We start from the raw sequence: 26,727 nt of genomic DNA on the forward strand, positions 1-26,727 counted from the left end.
CAATTTATAAAATCTTGTATCTCATGGTTCTTCTGATATCTATCTTCTACAGTCAGAGTCTTCTTCATGTACTTACAGTCTTCCATTTTCCCCATGGAAGTGGCTGTAAACTAGCCTATCTCTCATATTAGTAGGCTCTCACCAACTTATTGCGACTTTAAATGGTTAAAGTCGGTTTAAACGGTTCTAAATCTGCCTTTAAATCTGGATATGTTAATAATAATAATGTGCCCGTTATGGCATTCTATTCCGTAGAAAAATCTCCTATACATATAAGAACATTCTTTTTCATCCATATTTTATTTGGATAAAGAAGAATATTACAATTGACTTCTTTAGTTTCTTTCCATGGTTTTTTTGATCAAGCAGTTACTGTATCCCTTTTCTTTAATCCTGCTGGAAAGTTCATCTGCTCTGGCATTAAAATCTTCTTTATATGAGCAGTTTCTTTAAAGACGTAATAATTCACTTTTAGGTGTTCCTTTTAGTATAGGCCGGAAATGTGAACTGCTGTGAGGTAACAGACTATTTGTTGCCGCGTCTGTGCGAAATAAATCCGTCTCCACTTTTACTTCACTTCCAGTTCTGATTTGTAGGTCTAAAAAATTCTCCTTATATCTATCAGTTCACAAGGTCCTTGAGATTTAAATGATTGATGAATTTGGTAAAATTATCTTTTGTACCATTCCAAATTATAAATATATCATTAATATAGCGTGTCCATAAAACTATGTGTTTTGGAAATTCCTAATTTATTTTTGAGAAGACTATTTCCCTTTCCCAGCACCCGAAGTACAGCTTGGGATACAGGAGGGATCAGTTTACTATGCACCTTGAGAAAGACCAGTAACGGTCGAAACATGTTGGAGCATGTTAACTGATGATCTTATTACATCTTCTAATGGATGTTTATTTCCTGGCTTTTCTACACTGTGACCATTTTGGAACCTTGTGGAATTATACCAACTGCCTGAATACTTTATCCATCTGCTGGTGATATATATATGATATATGGAAATAGAGTTGTTCCATGGATGGGGACTTCATAAAGAGAGAAGAAAAAGCAAAACATTTGATGCGCCTGCATTTCTTCTACTTCTTGTGAGTACCCCACCAAATGGGACGTCTGCATTTAAAAGAAGATTTTCTTTTTCCTCTTTTATTATTAAGGACACAGTGGAACTGTTCTATGTATATGTATCTACTGTATTACACAATTTTGTTCTTCTCTCTGTTCTATGGTTACAAGAACATTTTATGAAAAGTAAGAATTGAAGGATTATCATCATACAATTTAAGTATTCCCTTATTCTATATTATCTGATTGAGAATATTTGATAGTACCCGCAGGAGTTCATAATTTTCCATACAGCTTGGGATACGTTGGTGCTCACTGGAGATAGAAGTTATTATAACAAAGTAATTCTTGCTTAGTATAAACTCCAGAAGTTCTATTAGAAATATATTCATTTCCACATTTTACTCCATTTTTTAAAAAGTTGGTATTGCAGGGGTTCCCTTCATTTGTTGTATACTCATGTATAGCGACTCCACGCCACATGTTTTTTTCTAGATGGAAGTCATTAAGTCTTTTCAAAACATCAGATGCATCCTGTATGTATGGAGGCAAACTGGTAACATATTCTCTCAATATATATTTATTTATATATTACACTTCCCTGTTCTAATAAGCTTCTAATGCCAGATATCATTGGCCTACCACGAGGGATCTTATTGTTCTATGTTCTTATGAACAGGTTGTTACCTTAGGATCATCCACTTTTAGAAAATTTAGTTCTGATTGTACTATCATTCCACTTCTAAAGGCTCCTGTAATTATTCTCTCATTGTTCTTGAATATTTTTTCGTGGGATTAAAAATCAACTGCTTATAACAATTGGCATTTAAAAGTTTATTAAAAGCCTCAGCCAGATCACCAAGTTTCCACCTTTGTCCGATGGTTTGACCTGTACATCATTTCAAGTTTGGATTTTGGATTTCTTTTATAGCTTTAACTTCCATTGGAGAAAGGTTCCATTTCATCTCTTTTTTTTTAAGATGATTTGCAATTGACCTAAATGTTTTGATACCATTGTTATAAAGGTTTTAATTTGCGGACAATTTATTTCATTTAGAAATTCTTTTCCCAGAAAAAATTATCCAAATCTGGTAATGTCTCAATATGGATGGGAGTAAGTGTTTTATTATAGACATTAATTATTCACATGGACGATTCCCTACCTACTTGTATTTGTGAAATCTTCTCTGATGTTTCTATTCAACTTTCCTTATTATTTGATTCCTATTTCTTAGATTTCTTTCTGCCCCTTCAAATCTTTTTTTTTTTACTCTCCCTATGAATGCTCTTAAAAATCCTATTTCTCTGTGTTTTTTACTATATTTCCTTGAACTATTATTGACACTTTTGGAAGATTCTGCTTCCAATGTTTCAAAATTATTTAGAGAAGCACCTTCTTTATTATCAAATATTTTATTGTGTGATCTCACATTCATTTAAAAGCTTTTTTATTTCTAGAAAATTTATTTTTCTTATGTTCAAATATTATTTTTTCAAAGGCTGTTTTTTCTGAATTTGAAAATTACTTTGAAAATCCAATGAGGTTTAAACTCTTTTAATTTAGAACTAATCTTTTCTATTTTCTTACTATATTGATCCAAGAGCAGGTTGTCATTTCTAATCAATATTTCTATTCATTCTTTAGAGCCTTTCAGAAGGGACTTTTCCCATTTGGATTTTAACTCTTCAGTTTGCAACTCATATGCTGGAAAAACACTTTGAGACCTCAAGGAGTTGTGGATTGTTTTAATTATCCCTCCAATGTCCTCTTATTCCACCTCTTATTCATTGTTTTTGAAATAATGAATTTCACATTACCCAAATCATCTTTCCAATTATTTTTTTTAAAATTATTATTTATTTTTTTAATAACACAGGCAGGTTATAAATGCACAACCAACAAATTGGCATGGTAGGCTATTGACATTGAGAGAATATCTTTTCAATTATTTGATATCTCTTTTCCTACTTCTAGGTCCTCAGAAAAGTTTGACCGAGTATCATCTTTCCTTTGATTATGTCTATTGCTTATCTCTGCAGATAGAATGAAATTGGCCATTCTTTTAATCAAAAAGTCTGTGACTTGTTGTTCTATATTCCTTGTTACATTAATACAATATATTTGTATCAAAGAGGATGATGGCTTGTACTGTATTAATGTTTCTATTAATATTAAATAGTCATTATATTTGTAATTAATTTCCCAAATTATTTTTGTGCTGGATAATAAAGAAATTGAGATACACTTCAACATATAATTATATGGTATATATAAGGAAATTAGCCACACCAGAATGGTCTTTATTTTAGTTACTTTCTGCTGGTGATATATGCCAATATTATTTTCTTCTTGGGGTGCTCTCCTAGAACAGTTATAATATATAAATAAAAAAGAGAAAGAAAAGCTCTAATATCAGAGGTGCATTGTATATATTAAGACACTAAGGGCTAGATTTACTAAGCTGCGGGTTTGAAAAAGTGGGGGTGTTGCCTATAGCAACCAATCAGATTCTAACTGTCATTTTGTAGAAGGCACTAAATAAATGAAAGCTAGAATCTGATTGGTTGCTATAGGCAACATCCCCACTTTTTCAAACCCGCAGCTTAGTAAATCTAGCCCTAAGACAGTACTAAAACACAAAAAAATAAATTTTTGATATCATTAAAAATGCAATTTATATTTTTTAATAATTTCTTAATTTTCATGTCATTACCTCAATCAAAATTACGTACACTACCCCCTCTCTCTAAAGTTTTATCATTTTTTAAGTTTTCTAAATTGTCTACAAATAAAGAAGTATTATGAGACATGTATAGACAATTTAATTGATTTATTCACTAATTAGTGGTCACATAGATATAGATTCATCTATTACTGGCTTCTAGTTGTTCCTCTCCAACCTGAACTAGGAGGTATATGTGGGGGCATTACCTCACACTTAACGAGGAAAAATATGTAGTTAACTAAATAGGTGTAATTTTAAAAACTTCAGTAATGTTGTTAAATATACCTGTCAAATGCCTTTGACTTTTGCCTCAATGATTAATATTTTCAGTGTATCAGCCATAAACTCATTTTTACTAAATTGTATGTTAGTGAAAATGAGTATATGAGTTGTTTGTGCATTTTTGCACAGATAAGAGCAGACATTTTAGCCAGTCCCATCACCTACTAATTAATGACACCCCATGCCAACAAGTATTTCTTCTGCAAGAGTCCCCCCAGGACCACCAACATCTGAACTTTACTAGCTGTACATGCAGGTAGGATTGGTATGTGTATTAAACAAGGATTTGGATTAAATTTGGTAGAACTTTTGTTCAGTCTGAAATCATATTTACCATACATGCACTTAGCACAACTTTAATTCTCCCCCACAGTTTTACCAGCCAGTGTTCTCAAAACTGTATTGCTGCTATATTGTCATGGTGAGGGTACATGGGGGAGATATGTCCCCAATGAGCAGCTGTCATCCAAAGGAGTACATATCTTTTAATATATCTATATTTTCATCTTAAGTGGTATAATCGGTGTAGAATCATCTTGCCACAGTGGGGTATTTATAAAAAAAAATAAGCAAGGCTACAATGTAAGTAAATTAGCAGTAAGTTAAAGACTATTGAAAACTTTGTGAAGAATATTTATAAGTCTGCTTACCTTGATCTTAATTTGTGCCAATAGAGATCTCATAAAGTGTTACAATGTTAAACTCTGCCATAGGATTTGGCCATCAGTAACTGAGCAAAGAGTGAAGCTTGCATCTCTCATACTTCTATCTGCTTATCAGATATTAACCAGGGCAGCTGCAAATAGTGATGCAGGGTCCGCCCATGTGTGACCAGCACAACTTCCCACAATATTAAACTGGTGGAAAATTCTGACAGTGGTTACTACAGTAACTTTTGGGAAAGTGAGAGCATGAAATCCATATATAGATTAATATATATATATATATATATATATATATATATATATATATATATATATATATATATATATATATATATATATGGAACTAACATTCCCTGTTTTTAATATAGAACAGTACTTGGTATAGCATTAATTATGTGTTTGGAGAGTGCAGAGTATCCCTGTTTTCTTGTCTATAAAATGTGGGCAACCCGCTCTTGCACCCCAGTTTGTACATGGTGGGCCTGAGTCATTAAGGAGAGTATGGCAAAAAAAGGAGTAAATGTTCACCGGGACAAACCATGTTACAATGCTAGGGGGGAAAATTAGTTTATTATGTTGCACATAAAATAAATACTTGCTGTTTTGTCAGCTAGCACACACATACTTGATAGCTTTATTTTTACTCTGAAATGTAAAGCTGATCTAGGACATGCCCTACCCCAACTATAAATCTGTCCCCACATTTTACTTTAACCCCCCCTCCAATGCAACATGGTTTTGCCAAGATGCAAAGTTACTCCTTTTTTTTTGCTTTACTCTCCTTAATGACTCAGCCCCGGTGAGTGCAGAGGATCTATGTCTGTTTTTGTTTATATAATGTAAGTCCCATAACTTTTGCACCCCATTTTCTACATTCTTTACATTTATTAATTCCAACTTGAGTCAGGTGAGTCCCAGGTGTCTCATGGCTGCTAGTGCTTGGGAAAGTCTTGCCTTCAAAATCTGTGTGCAGGTAAGCCTTAAGCCCAGATAAAATAGCATAGCATTTGATCATGTTAGGACTGGCCAGAATGGGAAGACTTTGGCGTCAGTTGGTCAACTTAACATATATTGCAATATGTGGAACTAACATTCTCTGTTTTTAATATAGAACAGTACTTGGTATAGCTTCAATTATGTGTTTGGAGAGTGCAGAGTATCCCTGTTTTCTTGTCTATAAAATGTGGGCAACCCCCTCTTGCACCCCAGTTTGTACATGGTGAGTGCAGAGGATCTATGTCTGTTTTTGTTTTTATATATATATATATATATATATATATATATATATATATATATATATACACATACATGTAATGAACATTGGTTGGTGAGTGCTAAACATAACACATATTACATATTATTAAATGCAACTTTTCACATTACTTCTGACAAAACATATGGCTAAATAAAAATGAATCAATTCACAGTTATAGATGTTTTAGAACTTACACATTGTTTATTGTACAGAGAGAACAGTCAACATATTTACATTTATACCTACAGTATGTACAAATGCCATGTTTATCACCTATGTTTAAATGTCCCATTTAACGTATATTAGTATCAAGTGATTGGCTAAATGGAACAGTATGGTGATATCCAAGAAAATGTCACAAGTAAATAACGTGCACTTCCCCTGTCCACAGAATGACTGATGAGCTGTATAACATTGAACTGAATCTGTGTTGTTCCCACAGATTTTAACAGCAGCACAGCCATCACCAGGTACAATATTTAGGGGAAATATTTTAATTTTTCTGTTTTGCAAACAACAAAACAATTGAGATGCATCTTGAATTCTGGCAAGGAAAGAAACATAACATTAAGATTAGTTGTTATGAATATTGAGAGAAAGAATAAAAACTATATCAAGGTAACACACATCCAAAAACAAATAAATCCATTTTTCTCACTATATACATATACACCACGGTGTATTACGGAGCTAAATGATCTAAGACTGATGTATTGTTTTACTAAATATGTTAAGGGTACAATCTTTTTTGTGTTTTAGCAAAATAATTTAAAAAAACAAGGAGGGTGTTGCTCTTTGTATTAGTATTTTGCACTCTCAGTGATAACATAGCGTGTATCACTGACATTCTATGTTTTATAATATGACTTTATTCCTTTATCAGATTACCTTTTTACATTGTCATAAAGCTGGGAGCTATAGCTGTTTGTAAAGGAGATAGATAATATGTATTAAACATTACGCTTCAACAAATGTGTGGTGGAAAGTCAAGCTAAGACAGAGTAATTTATTTTTACTTTCATATTTGAATATTTTAAACTTTGTGTTTGCAATCAGGTTGGTTGCTATAGGCAACATCTCCACTATTCAAATCCGCTAGAAACTCGCAGCTTGATACATTTACCCTCTGAAATATCTTCTGTAGTGAGAATATTCTCCATTTTTGTTTCTCATGGTATTTTGTGTTTCTGCACAGAGGCAGAACTAGTGAGCTGTGGGCCCCGGTGAGGACAAGCGAATTATATCTGCCATGCAGTGGGGCCTATTATCTCCAAGGGCCCCAGTGCACGTCATCTGCCGAACCACTGGTAGTTCCGCCACTGGTTTCTGCACACAGGATATGCTATCTAAACTCAGACTTAAATAGATATCTCTGAATTGTTCAGTTTTGTATGGGCAGTCACAATATCCACATTATAAATATATCTACAGTTTTTAATGTTGATTAAAATCTACCATAGTTCCTGGACGGTGCTAAACATCTCTCCCCACTATCCCACAACATTTATCTGTGCCTAACCACCCATGAAAACAATACTAATTCTTAAATATCCACTCTGCATCATGTATTAGTTACACTCACCAAGCCTCCTACTCCAAGTGCAATAAACAGCAACATTGTATCCATTAGTATATGCATCAAGCCCCTCACCCAAGATCAGTTTATCTCTTTGCAGGTTCATACTTGCACTAAAATGTTTACATGGGAAAAATCTGTTTTCCCTCACTCTTGAACTGAGGCTAAAGCCTGACATACCCTTATTATAATCTGCCACTGACAACATCCATCACATGAACAGATGACAATTCATAAGTGTGTTTTTTTTTTTATAAACGGGGTGAAATGTAAATTCAGATATGGGCGTAAGTCTCCAAGGTTAAATATACAGTGTTCATGTAAAGGCCTCAGTCTCATTCTTTCTGGAAATTCAGGTAAGGGCCTAGGTCCTCACTTTCTTCTGCAGAGCTGCTGAACGAACTACTTGTATCTGTGCCGTTTTCTAACAGAGAAACAATGTTTTGTTTTTGATTTCTTATTGCTAGCTGAATGGGGGTACAGCCACTGTTGTCTTCTATATTCTTTTTGGCACTAACCCGGAGTAAAGTCTTTATGATAGCTGCATTAGCATTTAGAACCGCCACGTGTAACGGAGTCCAGCCAAATATGTTCTGAGCATCCACATGAGCTTTCTTTTCAATGAGCTTTATAGCACTGCAAAAAGAACCTCGTTGCACTGCAAGATGCAACGGCGTCCAGCCAGACATCTCGGCAACATTTGGGTCAGCTCCCATATCCAGGAGAAGGGAAATAATTGAATCTTCATTATAGCGTACGGCTAAATGGAGTGGTGTCCATGTCATGTGCCCAGCAGCATCTAAGTTGACATCGTTGTCCTTGAGTAAATGTATTATGTCAGTGTGTCCTTTAAATACTGCTAGGTGCAAAGGTGTCCAGCCCTGATTTGTCTTCAGGTTGACTTGGGCACTATGCTTTATGAGGTGTTTGCATATCAAACTGTTACCTTTCACTACTGCCATATGCAAAGGGCTATAAAGGCTCTTATCGGTACAGTTTACATTTGCTCCTATTTGGATCAAATGTTGCACCACTCGAAAGTAACTTCTGTCGGCAGCAATGTGAAGGGGAGTCCTGTGATTCTTCTGCTTGCAGTTGGGGTCAGCTCCTTGGCTGATCAGAAGCTTGACGATTTTATAGTGGCCAAAATATGACGCTACATGAAGAGCTGTTTTCCCATCTATTTCTTGACAATTTGGGTTGGACTGTCGGGTGAAAAGGACACGGACAACATTCTCAAATCCATTTTGGGAGGCCAGGTGAAGTGGTGTCCAGTCGTCCCGTTCCTTGGCATCAACAAGTGCTCCATGATCTAAAAGCAACCGAGCTATACGATCATCACCTCCTTGGGCTGCAAAATGTAGTGGTGACCATTTGTCTTCATCAGTTATATTCACATCTGCTCCATTCTCTATTAAACAAGCACATATGTCTGGTAGTTTTCTTTGCACTGCCAAGATGAGAGGTGTGTATCCACTCATGGTACGGCTATTGACATTGGCATTCAGATTGAGAAAGTGGTTTACTCTCTCAAAGTTTCCTTGAGCAACCGCAAAGTGAAGCAGAGTGAAATTATTTTCATCTACCCAGGAAATGTCTTTGTTGTTGTCTTCTAACATAGTATGAATCATGCTTCCCGTTCCTAGGAAAAAATACACATCAGCTTTAGTAAGAGCATTGATTTCACTTGTATATCTATCTAGACCCATTAAAGCAATGTCATGTTTGTTTGTTTTAACACAAGACCTTTTGCACTTTTTCCAAATAACAAGAAATTGGATCATTACATGCACATCTGTAATTGCAGTGTTGTCCTTTATTTGCACAAGAGTCACAATCAATGTTTAAACTCTGCAATCCTCTGTGACAGCTTATTAAGGAGATCAAGGCCTTAGCACAATCCTTTAAAACTAGCTTTTAAATATACTGAATTTCTGTAAGAGACAATTATTGCTACTCTTTGTACTTCATTAGATATACAAATGTCCCATTAGAAGAGGCAGCAGCTTCGCTGTCTGTCAAATAAACTTATAAAACTGTTTGCATGCTGCATAAATAATTTATTAATGAAGGGTAGCACTTTCACATAACCTGGAACACTATTGTTTATGATTCAGCTCACACTGCATTGTTGTGAACTCAGATTTATTTTTCCTTTAATCAATGATTATTGATTTTTTTTTTTTAAATCACAAAAATGTACTGAGAAAAACAATGTCTGCTCAGATAGCATTCTGCTATATTTGCAGGACATTTAATTATTCTGTCCCACACTGAACAGGAAAACGGTTTGATTTTTAATAGACTCAATGTGTTTAAAGAGGATTTGTCTGGCTTAACTTCAAAATCCTATACTGCAATATGTGTGAAAAAGGTGGAGACATATCTTATATTTTGGCAAAATATGATCAAAGTATTAAAGAAAGAACATCTCCTCTGAGAAAAAGCGGATTATGAACTGGACGATGTGTTAACCTGGAATAAAAATAAAGATAGGAATTCCCAGTACAAACAGAGAAAAATCTTGTAAATTCAACAATAAAAGTAAACAACATAAAAAAAAGCCAATAGCGTGTGCTGGACAACAGATCCCATGGGGGTAATAAACTGTGGGTTTGAAAAAGTGGAGATGTGGCCTATAGCAACCAATCAGATTCTAGCTGTCAGTTTGTAGAATGCACTAAATAGATGATAACTAGAATCTGTGGTTGCTATAGGCAACATTACCCCTTTTTCAAACCTGCAGTTTAGTAAATACACCCCCATATCTGATACAAATGAAAGCGGAGACTTAGGTAGCACTAAAACAATTAGATTAATGGGAAAAAAATTATCATAATAGGATCCATAACGGCAGAGGATCCAAAGTGGTGAGGGGAGCAAAATAAAGCTTAGTTCTTGGCAATACATTCTGAACCGCCCCAAATAACTGCTGTGGACCCTACTGGTATTGAGTCTGCTGCTCAAATGAGTGAATTTAATTGATGCACATATGTATGACAAGTCTCCTATGTTTTCATTAAACTACACTTGCCTTTGCTTACTTCTTAAAAATAGTAAAGTATGAATTTAGATAATGGAACCATTTAATTATTCTCCTCTAACTATGACAGGAATTAAGAGCTTTCATGTCAGGCAGAAGTAACAGACATATATATTAATATCGCCCTCGACCACAGTGATAAAAAAATCACCTATCACCTGCATTTATAAAAGAAATATCACCAGGGCAGCAGAGCATTACTCATCTATCAAAACAATTTGTCAAAGCAACTGAGTGTTACTAAGATGGCCCAGTGATATACTGACCCGGAGCTGTAAGACTTAACTAACCACTTTAACAGGACAATCCCTGTAGTTGGGCAAATCACGAGGCGGCTTACATGCTCACACGTGCACAATTGAACTATAAGCCTCTTCTTGGACTTTCAGTTTCAGTAATTAAAAAAAAAATTGTTAAACATAAAAAAAAAGTATTAAAGATTTTACAGGTTTTATTTTAATTATTCAAAGTATTAAAACATCACAGCATTAAAAACTGCCTTACTCTTAGAATAAAGCATGTTTTAATGTGTTTGTTTTATTAATGCCATCCTGAGATGGTATTTAAAGGTTTCACTTGTTCTGTATTTTTTCCAACACTTTATATCTTAGATTTTTCGCCGCTAATTTATCGCCGCTTACTGCGTCCTTAAAAAAAAAAGTACCATTAAGTAATGATTAGTGTGAATCTTGTCTTCTAAGAGATTATTGCACTCAACCATTCCAGGACAAAGTTATCCACAACATTACACAACAACTAAAACTTTCAATGGTGTAAAGAAGCACTCAGTGCTATAGAGTTTTTTAGGTTGGTCCCATAACTCGCCAATGAGTCAAGAACATATTTAAGTGTAATATACGTGGTCTAATTTTTAGTTCCGCAGAGGTAGGCGCTAGGAGCATGTTCTAAGAAATGTACTTTTATCATGTGTCCAAAAGTCATCTTTTGTTGTATGTGCATGAACTCTGCAAACCGACTAGAATATCCTGTTCTAAGAAGTTCTACAATTTTTTAGAAAACTGTCAGCTCGTATCACTGATTTGCATTCAGTTGATCTGCTGCTCGCCTGTTTTGCCTTGCACTTCAAAGTAATGCTCATGACTCTGGAGGAGGATATATTCCCCCCACTGTTTACGGTTCCTGCTTATGTTCCATGCTGCACCTTATTATCAGTATTATTATTATTATTGTTCATTTGTAAGCACCACAGTGCTCCACAGCACAAAGAGGAAAACAGGACATACATAAAACAGGGACATGCTGGGTAGACAACATTTTTTAGACATGTTGAGCTTTAAGTATCATTGGTACATATATGTGGAGATAACAGAGAGGCAGAAATGTTATCATCATCATTTATTTATATAGCGCCACTATTTCTGCAGCGCTGTACAGAGAACTCATTCACATCACTCCCAGCCCCATTGGGGCTTACAGTCTAAATGACCTAATATACACACACACAGACAGACAGACACAGATTAGGGTCAATTTGTTAGCAGCCAATTAACCTACCAGTATGTTTTTGGAGTGTAGGAGGAAACCGGAGCACTCGGAGGAAACCCACGCAAACACAGGGAGAACATACAAACTCCACACAGATAAGACCATGGCCAGGAATTAAACTCATGACCCCAGTGCTGTAAGGCAGAAGTGCTAACCACTTAGCCACCATGCTGCCCACTTAGCCACTAATAGTCTCGGATGGCTAAGGGGAGGAAAGTCATCACCACATACATAAATTTATTTTTGGAAATTGAGAGGCTACCTATGTCTTCAGTTTTGACAATCAGTTTACAAGATATATACAAGGAGTTTATAGATTTATTGAGGATATACTGATCAAATGAAGAAGCATTTAATGAATTCGTCTTGTACTGTGTGTTGGAATTGGAGTGTATGTAATATGAAAATTCACATCATATTTTAGATGTAAGGAAGTGAAATGTTGAGATTTGTTTGTCCTGATCAAAGATGGTAATTTCGTAACTTGTGGAATTTGTAAAGTAAATGCAACTAATACTGTAGCTTTCATCCCACCCATGTTAAGAATGTCATTTCATATGGTGAATTCATATGTTGAGTTCATATGGTGAGTTCATATGGTGAACTCATCCATCTTAAGTGCAATACTACTCAAAACAATTCTTTTCTTACTCAATCAGCAGATCAGACCAATCGACTACATGATAGAGACTATAATTCTCTCTTGGTGTGGCAGGCTTTTTAAATACGAATAGGGGACCCAGAGAAAATCTATTAAAGGAACGAATAATTAACAATTGAAGATAGGTTTGTCTTACATTTGAATTCTCTCCCAAAACTCATAACAAGAACCAAGTTGATTAAGGTCGACATCTTAGAACCGGATCTAATTTTAGCAAGCAGGATTTAAAAAATCTTTAATCTCTTTAAAGTAATGGAATCATTTGAGGGACCATTTGGCTTACAGTAAATTTTTGAACTCCTGCGAGGAAACATGGTTAGACGTAATGAGGCAAGTAGGGAATTATTATTGGTTGATCAATCTTTTGCAATACATGATTCAATCACTTGTACAACTCAAGTTGTGTCATTTTTATTTGGTCCCTATAGATTGTATTACATATAAATTACAATGTTTAAGAGAGAGGGTTCCTGAACATATTCTAAATGGAAGGAAAATTGAAAGAGTTGTCAGGGTATTGAAACTGGTGAGACCTTTTATTGAGAAATACAAAACCATTTTTGCTTACATTCACGGGACTTAAAAAGATGTCAATGCCAAGTCCTAAGTGGTTCATGTAGAAGTGCCCAGTACAAATGCTCTTCTTTAACACCACAAAAGAGCCTAAAGTTGTACGAGTGCACCAATTTGATGGGTAAGCGCATGGCCAAGATCTCAGCATCTGCAGTGTTGCAAAAGTTTGCACTGTCCAATGGCAAGAGCTGGGATTTGGTAACTGTTAATTATGCACAGAAGAGGCCTAGTTTTGCAGAGGAAAAATAAGTTTTCATTTGTCTGGGGTGAATAAGGTGCATTGAGGGAGGTGTTTACACATTAGTGCACAACCTTTTCCTCCTCATAAATGGACTTTAATTTTCCAGCTGATTAGTGGTGCCAGAAACCAAACCTTGTACCTGTACTTTCAATGGGATTCATTTTGCACCTCCCAGGTGCACGTCTGCAGCAGAGTGCATTTCTAGGCAAACTTTGAGCAATGTAATGAACTTTAGAATACTTAAAAGTGACACTATAATAAACATAGTCATGATGTTCACTTACTCACATCCTTAATTTAAGACATAAATGGAACTAAACCTAGCAGTATTTAAATTAATAAAATGGTGGCTCTAAAGGGGAAGTAGGCAAGGCTTTGATTGGAACTTTTTCTGTTTTACCATACACAACCTGCAAACCTGTAAATGTAGGCACAGACTGATTTTACAAAGGTTTCTAAAGCCCAGTAAGTGGACGTGCTCCTTGAACTGTGTTTAATTCCAAATTGGGCACATTTGCAGAAATAAGAAAAAAAACATTACAGTCTTGCATTCTTTACAGTTAATAAATTAACTTCAATTAGGGAATTAATTTGATCTTTATGCAGCATGGGGTTATCACTGGCTAAATCCCTTGGTCCACTGGCATTCAAGGACAACAATTAATTTATGGCATTCTTATATTTCATACAACAAATCTTGTATTATATTTCATACAACATATCTTGAGTGTTTTATTGTACAGAAATGTTTATATTGTGTGATGTTCATGTTTAGTCTGTTATGTGACATGAATGATGACGTAATGTGGTGAACTTTGTTTTATGTCATTATTTATATGTTTTTAATGGAGGTTTGTCTTGTTATTACTTCCTTGCCCAGTAGAAGGGAGCAGAGCACAGGAAACAGCTGTAGGCAGAGTTTTATCCACAACTCCACTTTATTGTTTACTGCCTTGTCGGATGTGTATAAATTAATGAATTGTATATCTTTTCTATGAACTGCTGAGTGTCCTCTTTTCTTTCCTTTGGACATATTTACAGAATGATCTGCTGAAGATTAAGTTCTATGCAGTAACTTAGATTATCAATGAAATGAAAGATGAAAACAAACTTACCACTGCTCAGTGAGTTTTGTGTAGATGGTTGTTGGCTGCCCTATAATGATGAGATAAATATTAAACAAGTAGCTTGAGTGAAGTGCTCCTCATACGTAAGTTTACCACCGGTTATTCATACCATTATGGATCATCTTGGATATGTCATTCAGGTCATTTACTGACATGTTTAATCTTAATTTTAATCTCTTGATAGTTTATTATAGTAACCATTTAAAGATAAGGGGCCTGATTCATTAAGGATCTTAACTTAAGAAACTTCTTATTTCAGTCTCTTGGACAAAACCATGTTACAATGCAAGGGGTGCAAATTAGTATTCTGTTTTGCACATAAGTTAAATTCTGACTGTTTTTTCATGTAGCACACAAATATCAACTTTAAATTTCAGTGTACAAATAAGCTATAAGCATTTGTGTGTTACATGAAAAAACAGTCAGTATTTAACTTATGTGCAAAATACAATACTAATTTGCACCCATTGCATTGTAACATGGTTTTGTCAAGGAGTTTCTTAAGTTAAGATCCTTAATGAATCAAGCCCAAGATTTTTATTGTTCCAAAACCATTAAGAGGTCATTGAAAAATTGTTTTCTTCAGATAAGTTTACCCTGGCTACTATTGGCTATCCTCTACATCAGAGGTGCTGTGATGTGGACCTAGAATCTGCCATGGGATCCTATTATTGCTAGATATGCAATGTATTCTATTATAAACATGCTTATTTTGAGGTACCAGATACAACCCCACCTGGGTTACCAGCTAAGTAAAAAGTTAAGCACCACTGTTCTACTTAACCAGTATATTTACCTGCCAACACATTTACAGTCAAACTGCTCCTCAAATAGATCATAAGCTTTAACAAGCAGGGTCATCCTTACCCTCTCTATGGGTTTGTACTTATATGTACTTATATGTTATGTCTATACAAATTTCTGTAATTGTACATAGCTGTTTAATATGTTTGCACTTCTAATAAGATATAACTCCCATTTAAAAGCAAAATAGGAAATGGTATTGTAATATAATAGCATATTGTAACTACATCTGCAATGCCATCTCTTTTAATTGCACTTACATCAATGTTTCCATTAAGGAATATCGCAGCTGAAGACTTGAGATCTTGTTCAGCTTTGGACCATGCAACCTCGTGTTCCGGCAAAGGACTTTGTAATAAACAGAGTAGCATGTGGGACTCAATGATGATATCTAAGGATGGAAATCAAACATCAGTAAATGGAACTGTAAATGAAAATGTTTAAAAAAATCTGTATAATCCTTTATTACTGGTTCAAACTGAAAAAATTGATAATATGTGTTAAGGGTATACAAAGTAATTTATAGTGAAAACCAGTAAAAAATACAGTTACTAAATAAACACTTTAATAAAAAAAATATATTTATATTTCAAAATACATTTTTGCATTAAATTCTGAAATCTATTTTCTGTTTTCTGCATTTACGTTTAAAAACATGTTTTCCTGATTGTAAACATCATAATGTGGATAAGATAGAAATTAGTAAAAATATTTTTTTCATCTTTAAAATGATATAGGGTTAAATAATGATGATTCACCATCCAATATGTTACCCTTTTAAAAAATGTGGACATTTAAAACAATGTCTTTAAAATAATGATGATACTATAAATCAATAGATTGCAGTGTACACTGTATCGCAGGGACATCTCCTAAAAAACATAATGTAACCAAAAAAAGGCTCCTCAAGAAGGTATTGAGATATTTGGGAACCATACTATTTTGAAACCAATAAATTTAGAAGAAAATTTCCCTAAAGGAAACCTACCAAATAAAAACTCAAGAATGTTTTTTTAAAAAAAAAATATATATATACTAGCAGACATTAGCAAAAATCTGATTAGCTACATTGCAAAACTCAAGGGGAAATCTTACTGTTACCCACACTCACAAATTAGCAAACATGCATATTTTATTTGGTTTTCATTAGTAAAAATGATGCTGCATATGGCATTTCTCACATTTTTGTGTTTAAAACTTTCATCAAGTTTTTTTTTTAGGGTTAACAATTTATTCAAAGCTTGTGCTTATTTTATGGTTGCATTTTGGATCTGAACTAAGGCATGGGATATATTAACAATATTGGGCCTGAGGCATTAAGGAAAGCAAAGCATAAAAAAGGAGTAACTTTGCACCTGGGCAAAACCATGTTGCATTGGAGGGGGGGGGGCATTTAAAATGTTGGGACAGATTTAAAGTTGGGGTAGGGCATGTCCTAGATTAACTTTAAATTTCAATGTAAAAATAAAGCTATCAAGTATTTGTGTGCTACATGAAGATACAGCCAGTATTTAACTTATGTGCAAAATATTAAACTAATTTGCACCCCTTGCATTGTAACATGGTTTGTTCCGGAGAACATTTACCACTTTTTTGCCTTACTTTCCTTAATGACTAGGGCCCATTATGTGTAAAGTTAAATCTTGAGAAAGGTCTATAAGTTCAATAAACTTTAATGTCAAAAAGATGACTTATGATGGCTGCACAATCACCTAAACCATATGCAAAGTCAATCAAATTATGACAAGGGGTCAGATTCATTAGTGATCTTATCTGCCGTTTTTTGCTAATCTTAAGCAAATCCACTCTGTACATGCTCAGAAAAGGGAGATAAGAAGCAAAATCTACTGCACAAGTGAAGAATTTCTTAAGTTAAGATGAAAATCCATCTTAACTTCACTCGTATCTCCCAGTTTCTTCTTAAAAATAAGCATCTTAACTTTTGCACAATATAATATCACTAATGAATCAGGCCCAAGATCCTTAAGTGCCTGGCTATGTTCAGAAACAAAACCCCAGTTGGTACAAACAGGCGTAGACTGCCTATAGATAGACACAAACTACTTCCACAAAGGGTGTATTGCAAAAAAAATGCATTTATGACAACACCAGTGATTTTGGAGAAGATTGTTGTTGGCTGCCCTGTAATGATGAGATACATAATGACCAAGCAACTTTCATCAAGTACTCCTCATAAACAGGTGTGTCTTGTGTAAACCAGGACATACCATTATGGATCATCTTGGATATGTCACACAGATCATCCTATACACAGATACTTTCAACCTTATGTTTAATTTCTGTTAAGGCTCCCAGTATGAATGCAACAGAAAGTATTAGTAGATATTGCAAATGGAGTGTCTTTATTTTGAACATCGGTCACACAGGTAATGTCAAAATAGGTATCACAAGTCCATAGGCACAACAGGTAATGCTGATGAGATGTATTGCAGAACTCAGAGTCAGGCAGGTAGGGGGTTAATGCAGATTAGTATGGCACTAGTCTGATGGAGAGGGCAGCTCACTGTAGCAGGAAGTGAGCAACTAGAATGTATTTGGCAGAATCAGGTCACGATACAAAGACACACTGAATCAAACAGGAACTAACGACTTGGTAATGCTGGTATCTGGGTATAACAGAGTGAGTACAGGTACAAGGAGACATTCATATCAGGTACAAATGGCAAAATACAGATTCAGGTTATCAGGATTAGCAAGGTGTCCAGGTGTACAGATGAGGTACAGGCACAAGGAAATTGAATGCCTGTTAGTCAGGAGGCACAAGGCACTGGATGTCAGACACAAATGGGGAAGTGCATATGCAGGTTACCAGGTTTAGCCATGTGACAGGGTCAAGTGCCTGAAGATCCACAATGATACCAGGAAGTAAGCAGGAGCAAGGTCAAACGAAGCCGGGGTCTTGGGTTACAAACACAGTTGCAAACGATGGAACTGGCAGAAGTCAGATAGTCAGGAGAATAACAGGCACAATAACACAGGAGTACTAACAAGGACCAGAAACAGCAAACAATTGATGAACTATAATGAGCAATGTTTGGAGTGGGTATATAAGTTAGTGGAACAGGTGTAGGTGATCATCAGGGAAGGAGGATAATGCTTGCAGATGAGGTGGAAATGTCCAAATGCAAAACACATAGTACCTCTGGTAGCATAGAGGTACTGCAAACTCCTAACAATTTTTTGAGAATTTATTGTACAAACCATTTAAAAAGAGAATCATATTTGTCAAATTAATGTATGTCTTTATGTATTATAGTTTTAACATTGCATACCAATATCACATGGTCATCATGAACTAAACGGAGATTAATGGGAAATTCAATGCATGAGCCATTACCATTACAATGCTTTAGTCACCCTCTAGATATGTTTCATTCAATTTTCTTCACAATATTTGATATATATGAAAAACATGTCTGCAAAGACAAAATATACCAACCAGAGAAACATGGTCTTGCAGTGGGACTTTGATCCCAACATCTCTTCATTAAGTCAATCATCTGTTGACATTCCACAGGACCATCTTCAGAAATGTCCTCTATCGGAGGCCGCTGGCCAGCTGCTACTTTAACTATGACAGACATCATGCTGTTACCTGGAGACATGGAGATTAGTATGTATTATTACTAGACTTTACTTGCTGTGTTGCATAGTAAGTGACTAAGCAAAAACATATTGACTGATAATTTGCTGAAAATATTTTCTAGCTGGGATATTCAAAGGCTCTATGTACATGCCTTATATTATTTACTTATGGCAAACTCCATCTTATACTGGATTAACACTGCCATCAACCTGCCAGGAGTGAAAACATTTATACATCAACCTGCTCTAAAAGTCTAAAACTATAATTTGTACCCTCATATCAAACGGTCTCTATAGCAAATACTCCTTTTTTTTCTATTTCGTCATGGTGCATTCCATCGACTTAACATCCTCTGCATATTAGGCTCTCAGGAAACCCCAGTGTGGAAGCACAGAAGGCTGGACTCATTGCATAGGATGCATAGGATGCATGGATCGTTGTAGTGATTTTTTTTATGTTATATGTATTATATGACCCTCTAAACTGGAATAAGTAATTCTAATATAGTAGCAAATAATCTATGATTATTCTAGATAAATCAAATAAGTAACTTCCTAAAAATACACATGAGTTATCTTCAGGAAGCAAAAGTCTGCTTCCTACCACCACTCTTTTTAATACCACCACTTTCAATTACATCAACTTTCTGTTTTTTTCCAAAAATATTGCTTGGTTTAGCCTAATTTATGTCTTAAATAAATCATGAGGTTGAGAGACAAACTGTTTTTCATTATTTGTCACTTCTGTGCATGTAAAGGTTTTCATTACACTGCTTGGAGCGCTCCTACAAAAGCAGTTCTTTCTTGAAAGTTTGCAGAGATCAGGACTTGTTTTCATTTCTACAAGTAATGTTAGCCCCTTCATATACACAAATGTTGTCTGCAATAAAGCAGTCCCCATACATCAGGGGTCAGGGAACTTTTTTACCCTTTACCCCCAAATATATTTAGATACGCCAACGTTACCCGCTTGATTTGAAAGGAAGGAAATCATTTATTATTAATTATTGGAACCCTTGAGGCTCTTGTGGTACAACATCAATTTCACATTTAAAGGGGTCTTCCTTAATATACAGGAACAAAGAAGGAAAGTTACATTGCAATAGATTATTAGGCATAGGCACATGCTTCGAACAAGATTCTAAAGGAATCCAGGTAAACTGTGAGCTGGAATGATGGTTAAAGGTAGAGCCAAAGTTACATAGGAAAAAACAATGGTGAGCAGAATGTCCAGGGCACAGGATAAGGCAAACAACAAACAATGACCAGCAAGGTGCATGGGGAGAGGCAGGAAAAAATAATCAGGGAAGCAGAGGTACTGCAGGCCTAATACAGAATAAGGAGAGAGTCTAAACACACTGCAGAAATGGCATTCACTGTATATTTATATGCACTCTAGGTTTACATTTTAAAAAGACATTGTAGAAATCTGTATTTGACATAAAAAAACATAAAAAGAATATTTACCTGCAAATGGTTTCTTCTCACTCAGGAGCTCCCAGATAACAATTGAGTAACTGAAAGACAGTAAAACCAGGCAATATTGACTCCATGTTTTGAATCTATGAGATCTTTCACACATGTATAAACAGGTAAACATATAAAGATCCAGATAACTGGGATGGGATCACTAAAATCAGGGAGACTCTGTCACCTGTTGCTTATCTGAGTTTAGTGGCAGAAGAGGGAACATTGGGCCATTGGATATACAATTATTAAAAAGTCCCATATCAAGGGCCCAGACTAATCCCCAGGAAGAGCATAAATAAAGCTAGTAATATTGCTTTGTAATTTGAATATATAGGTTTCTCCAATATTAGTGTGATCTAGTGATCTAAGGTTATCCAATATGTAAGTTGTGGTCATTTTAATGAACCTGGCTATAATAGGCCAAATATTAGTCTGTTGAAGCTACAAGTGCCTCCCTGACAAATCTTAGGATGTTACCAGTCGCAACAGAGTACGAGATTGTTCTCTCCCCTGAGTATCTGGACAATGGTGTTGGAGCAAAGTTACACATTATGCTTAAATTACTTTTTCTTTGATGATATAGATCAGTGTTGGCTAACCTGTGATACTCCAGGTGTTGTGAAACTATAAGTCCCAGCATACCCTTCCAGCAATAAGTTGCTATATATTGGCAAAGCATGCTGGGACTTGTAGTTTTAGAACACCTGGAGTGTCACAGGTTAGCCAACACTGATATAGATTGTGTTGACTGCAAGAAGGTCATGGGTTATCCAAAATTGTTGGTGGTAGGTTTGCCAACCTATCTCTTTAGTAAGGGATAAATAGGATTTCCTCAGACACTATTGATGGTTGGTTAGAACTAGCTGATTTGACTACCAGAAGTCCATATCTTTCCATATCATTAGGTCCTAAGTAGGCATCCTCAGAACCTTTGTAAATCATAGCGTCTCTTAATAAAGTAATGAATTTGCAACTAGTGGTGCTACTTAAAGGTTTTTTAGGCTTGGGACCCCATTAATTCTGAATGACAGCATGAGTCTCATTCAAAATGTGCTAGTGTTATTTTTATTTTCTATTTGCATTGTTTTTATCTTATTTTATCATAGAAAACCCTACTGAGACACATGAACCCCATATGGGTCTCCCCTATTGTTAGATAAAGTGAATTTAGCAATCTTGGAATCTCTTAGTGATGGCACTTTTTATATACATACTGTAATCAAATAGCAACTAGGAGGTGCCAGTAATCTTATGAAAAGGACAATGCGGCACAGTCTATCTACATCAATGTTTCCCAAACTCAGTCCTTATGGACCCTAACAGTGCATGTTTACCATATCTCTTTGCAGTAGCACAGGTGTATTCATTACTGACTGACACATTTTAAAAGATCCACTGTACTAATTATTTCACTTGTGATCTGGAAAACCTGCACCGTTAGGGCTCCCAGAGGACTGGGTTTGGGAAACACTGATTTTCATGAAGCAAAACATGTTAAAGCAGAACTACTTTAATAACATGCAGCTTTAAAACACCAAGGCTGATTTTAAAAGACAGCCCTATGAATTTGTGGTGCCTTTAAGTTTGACAGATTACAAACACTGATGCATTAAGCAAAATCTCTGTCAGGACATATGTTCCTGTAGGGATGATGAGATACTAAAATAGAATCTATTGATGAGCACAAGCATAATATCACAGATATTGCACACTTTAAACATAAGTCATGTTAAGTTGTATATTTTTGTGGTACAGGAATCTATTTAAAAAGTGGTGAAAAGCCAAAATGCTGATGAACACTATGGCAAAATGCTCTTGTACCACTATTTCTTATTTTTAAAAAGTGTTCACGCCAGATAAATCAGATTTCTCCATTCTTAAACTATGTACCGGTGCTTACAGCGGTCCCCATACACCCCTAGTGGAACAATGCTATTAGGCAATTTATTAGATTGCAAACATCTTAGGAAGGCATTACTTGACTTAATATGGGATCCAGCTGAAGCCTCTATGGCTTCACTGGATCCCTCAGGGGTTACAGTGCTGTGCACATGTGCGCATGCACCAACTTTAGCCCCACAAGCACATATCGCTTCCACGTTTTGCAGGCAGCTTTAAGCTGCAGGTGAATAGGAAATAACTATCGCAGAGGAGGGCCTCTTCATCCGGGATCCCAGAACAGCCGGCATGGGGAACAGCGGCAGTACTTCATTATGTATTGCTGCTATTTTCCGCAATACATAATAATAGTACCGGCACCCAAATGGTCCCAATAACAAATAAACCCCAGAGTCACTTACAATATAAGAGATAAGACAAAAAAATGTATAGACCGTAACTGTGATGGGGAAAAATTGCTGATCTCTTTGTACCCCCCATTTTCCAGTTATAGGTTTTATTCATCTTACCTGTACACATCATATTTAGTCCCCGCTACTCGACAGCTCTGTAAGAACATTTCTGGAGGGATGTAATTGAGGGTTCCTCTGATGTGCGACCTTTCTATATAATCTTTGTGAGTGGAATTTTCTTTCCATTTAGAGAGTCCAAAGTCAGAAATCTGAAAGAGAGAAAGTGCAAATACATTCTATTGAAACTATTGTAATGGGCAGATTAATCATGAGATTATGGTTCCAGCAGTGTAAACACATTGCCCTGGTGTTCTAGTATAATAAACTCAAATACACATATTTGCAAGTATAATTGGACATTTTGTATTTTGCAAATGTCACATGTGAGGCACCAGTAAAATATAATTGTCACCAAAGAAATTCGGAAATTTGCCAAAGTAATAGTTATTTACTAGCCAGAGGCACTGCATAAGTCTCCGTACATGGCTTCTTTTATTTTTAATCAAATATTTGTATTCAAGTTTAATCATTACATAAAATATAACTTTACATTTTAATAAAATATATTACTATCTCAATATATATAATGTATATAACATTCAATGTAATATAACATATCTTTCATAAATTTTTAAGTTGATTATATAATAATAACAATATATGTGAATTTGACATTAAGGATTTAAATCTGATTGATTCCAGTTTCTTACAGAAAAGAATAGATATTAATATATTAACATAGTATTAATAAGAGTATACATGATAACTTCTATTAAAGATGACACCCAACAACAAGGATAGGGGCAAGGCATAGTAGAGGAAAGACAATTATTAGGAATAATGTAGTAAAAAGAGGTATATTTGAAACAACCAAATTCAAGAGGAGTAATACAATATATGAACAAATAGCAGCACATCAACAACCTGACCAAAGTAAAGATTGAATACATTGTAATGGTAAACAATGATATTGGATTTATATCTAATACTCTAAACCCTATCCCCACCCTCCCCCATCCCGTATACATATTAAAAAACATGGGTATACTTATTCCTATGAACTACCTGTTATTAACTGATTAACTAAACTAAGAGCTATCTACTTTTAACTTGTGGCAAAGAGCCCTCCTAAAATATATGTTTCTCACATATTACATCTATAAAATTTCTAAGAAGCAAAAGTTTCAGAACAAAATAACATTCTATACTGCTTAGGATGTCCTACCAGACCTGCACCAGCGTAAGAACACCAACTACATAAGATATCCAACTGAAGAAAAACACAACAGAATCCATAATTACTCACCTAGTGCTCCATGGCAACAATAAAATGTCACCTTGCCACTAGAATGTAGCATACGTGAGACAATGCTCCACACAAGCAAGGTACATAGGTGAATTTTGCACCTGTAAGTGCACCTCTGAAGAGCAAAGCAAACTTCTTTGGGACATATGGTACAACTAGGCAATCCCCTCTATTCCCATTTGTATTGTTTTCTCACCAACTTCTTTTTTTAATAAGGGGCAGTTATTTATTTACCGCAAATGAGTATAATTGTCACTCAGAACTATAGACATTTATTTGAGCCTTTTGTCCAAATAAAGTGTGCTCCATCTTCATATGAATGAAAAGTTCATATGTACAAATAATTATTGTTTAATTTTAATACAGAGTTTATGCGTTCCTTTCTGTAGCATTTATCTTGATGTGCGTTCCAGCATATCTGGAGTTATTGTTCCTTCACGTACCTGGTTTTGTTTTCTTATTATCTACTGATTTGTATTAAATTGCTATTTGACTCTATATTAATAGTTGTATTCAAAACACTTAAAATAAACATTTTCTCTATCACATTTTTATCGAGTCAGATCCAGTTTAAAAGGAATCGTAGTGTATCGCCATAGAAAGAGCAATGAATGATTGAAGGTAAAGGGGATACCACATATCAAGGCACATTTAATATTAAAAATACCCACTCAGCACTAGGGAAAGAATGGGGTGTGACAATATTAACAGTAAAAATGCACAACCACAATGTTCCTCAGTACATCGCAGCTAATTGAACTCCATGCTAAGGACTATTATTTTCCTTTTAAAGACCTCCAATTGTTGTTTGTATCAGGTGAACCTTCCTTGTTGGTATCCTCAATAAAGGATGTTGGTAACAAGATCAAAACCTAAGACTGAAGACCATTAGTGTGCAGGCTACAGCAGAACTTGATAAGATTTTGGGAAGGAGGGTAAAATGGGTATACTATAAAATGTGTCCTTTACTGTAGGTTTATTTTGATTGCTAAAAACATTTAATGAAGAATAGTCTGAGACCTTCTGTATCATTCAAAAACACTTGAGATACTATAATGTGTTCTATCAGAATTTTGAACAGAGAAACATAGATTATGCTTTTTTTTGTTAACTCCACAAGAACAGACTTCTATTTTTTTCAAAGGCATTTCATCTGAAACTTAACTGCAAGAGTTCAACATAGGTGACTTTTGATTTTTTATCACTCATTGACCTGTAGTTTTTTTGTGACCACTGTACCAGTGTGTCCAGAATGAGTAAATCTTTATACACTCTGGGCCTGATTCATTGCCGAACGCAAAACGAATTGAATGTGCGGGTGTTTTTTAAACGCACGTGCATCGGGTATATGCACATCCGTATTCAATATGGAGCGAATCTGAAGATACGTCTGGTGATGAATAAGGGACTAGGTCCGCTCTGCTCTAATAGACAGGGCACTGCAATATACATCCAATACATATGTGGAATATAAAGAGAACACACAGTAAAAATATTAACTATTCACATAATGTCACCTGTTAATAATATAGTCATTAATGACTAAATATTAAAAAATAAAAGAATGATCTTTCTTTTTCCATGAACCACATTTATTAGGATGTAATTAATGTCTACTGTATATAATATATATTTTACAGTTACTCCTGATAGCATATACATGTTCCAGCATGCATGCTCAGCCATCATCTAGTAATCGGCACTTAGACTAGACTTCTAGCTGGTGCAAGTAATACGACTGAAAATCACGTACCAAAGAGAAGGCCAAAGCTCGTCCTTGGCATACTCTTACTGCACATTGACTACACGCATCCGCTCATTCCCCTCCCTGTTCCGTACCTGCAAATGTAAACTGTAGTAAGGGCCCTTTGCACTCGAAGATTAATTGAACGTTGCTGCGTTCTATGGCGTATGGTCCTGGGCATGTGCAGAGTAATTATATGTATTATACGCAAAGTAACGCCAGTCAGACCCTCAATAAATCAGGCCCTCCATGTTTGAGAAGAAAACCCCATGCAGAAGAGACCTTGTGTAATGGAGGTTTGAGGAGTTTATGGAAACACGCAGTTCGTGTGTCAATAAATGAATGCTAGATCAGAGGCCCTGAATACTTTATCAGGTGTGGTCTTCTCTCCATAATATAACTGAATGTTTTCATAGAGTGATTAAATAAATGAAATATAGAACAGCGCTGAACAGAAAATTTGATGGATATATTAACACCACATCATAAATAAACTGTGTCCATGGGCATACATAAAATACAAATTTATTGAAATAATAATTTAAATAATCAAATATTCACTGTCAAATTGCATCAAGAACATATTAATTTAAACTTGAAATCCTTATATAAACTGACCAAAAATGTGAGCTACTGTTTAATAATATAGGGAATTTACCCTTAAAATTCATGCAGCAAGTTGTATTGGTTAGCAAATGATATGAGTACTTGAA

At 35.2% G+C, this 26,727-nt stretch overlaps 1 protein-coding gene across 1 annotated transcript in view; it reads right to left on the reverse strand.

Moving 5' to 3' along the window:
- Positions 1 to 7,877: 7,877 nt before the first annotated feature.
- ANKK1 (ankyrin repeat and kinase domain containing 1) overlaps positions 7,878 to 26,727 on the reverse strand; it is a 76,278-nt gene continuing 57,428 nt past the window's right edge. The window contains exons 3-8 of the mRNA XM_075191319.1: positions 23,022 to 23,173; positions 20,611 to 20,660; positions 18,998 to 19,153; positions 15,798 to 15,928; positions 14,722 to 14,761; positions 7,878 to 9,224 (exon numbers count right to left, since the gene is read on the reverse strand). Coding sequence (XP_075047420.1) covers positions 7,918 to 9,224; positions 14,722 to 14,761; positions 15,798 to 15,928; positions 18,998 to 19,153; positions 20,611 to 20,660; positions 23,022 to 23,173 — 1,836 coding nt within the window. The 3' untranslated portion in view covers positions 7,878 to 7,917. The remainder of the gene's footprint in view (positions 9,225 to 14,721; positions 14,762 to 15,797; positions 15,929 to 18,997; positions 19,154 to 20,610; positions 20,661 to 23,021; positions 23,174 to 26,727) is intronic.

The sequence above is a fragment of the Mixophyes fleayi genome, chromosome 11 (genome assembly GCF_038048845.1).
Source record: "Mixophyes fleayi isolate aMixFle1 chromosome 11, aMixFle1.hap1, whole genome shotgun sequence".
Taxonomy (NCBI): Eukaryota; Metazoa; Chordata; class Amphibia; order Anura; family Limnodynastidae; genus Mixophyes; species Mixophyes fleayi.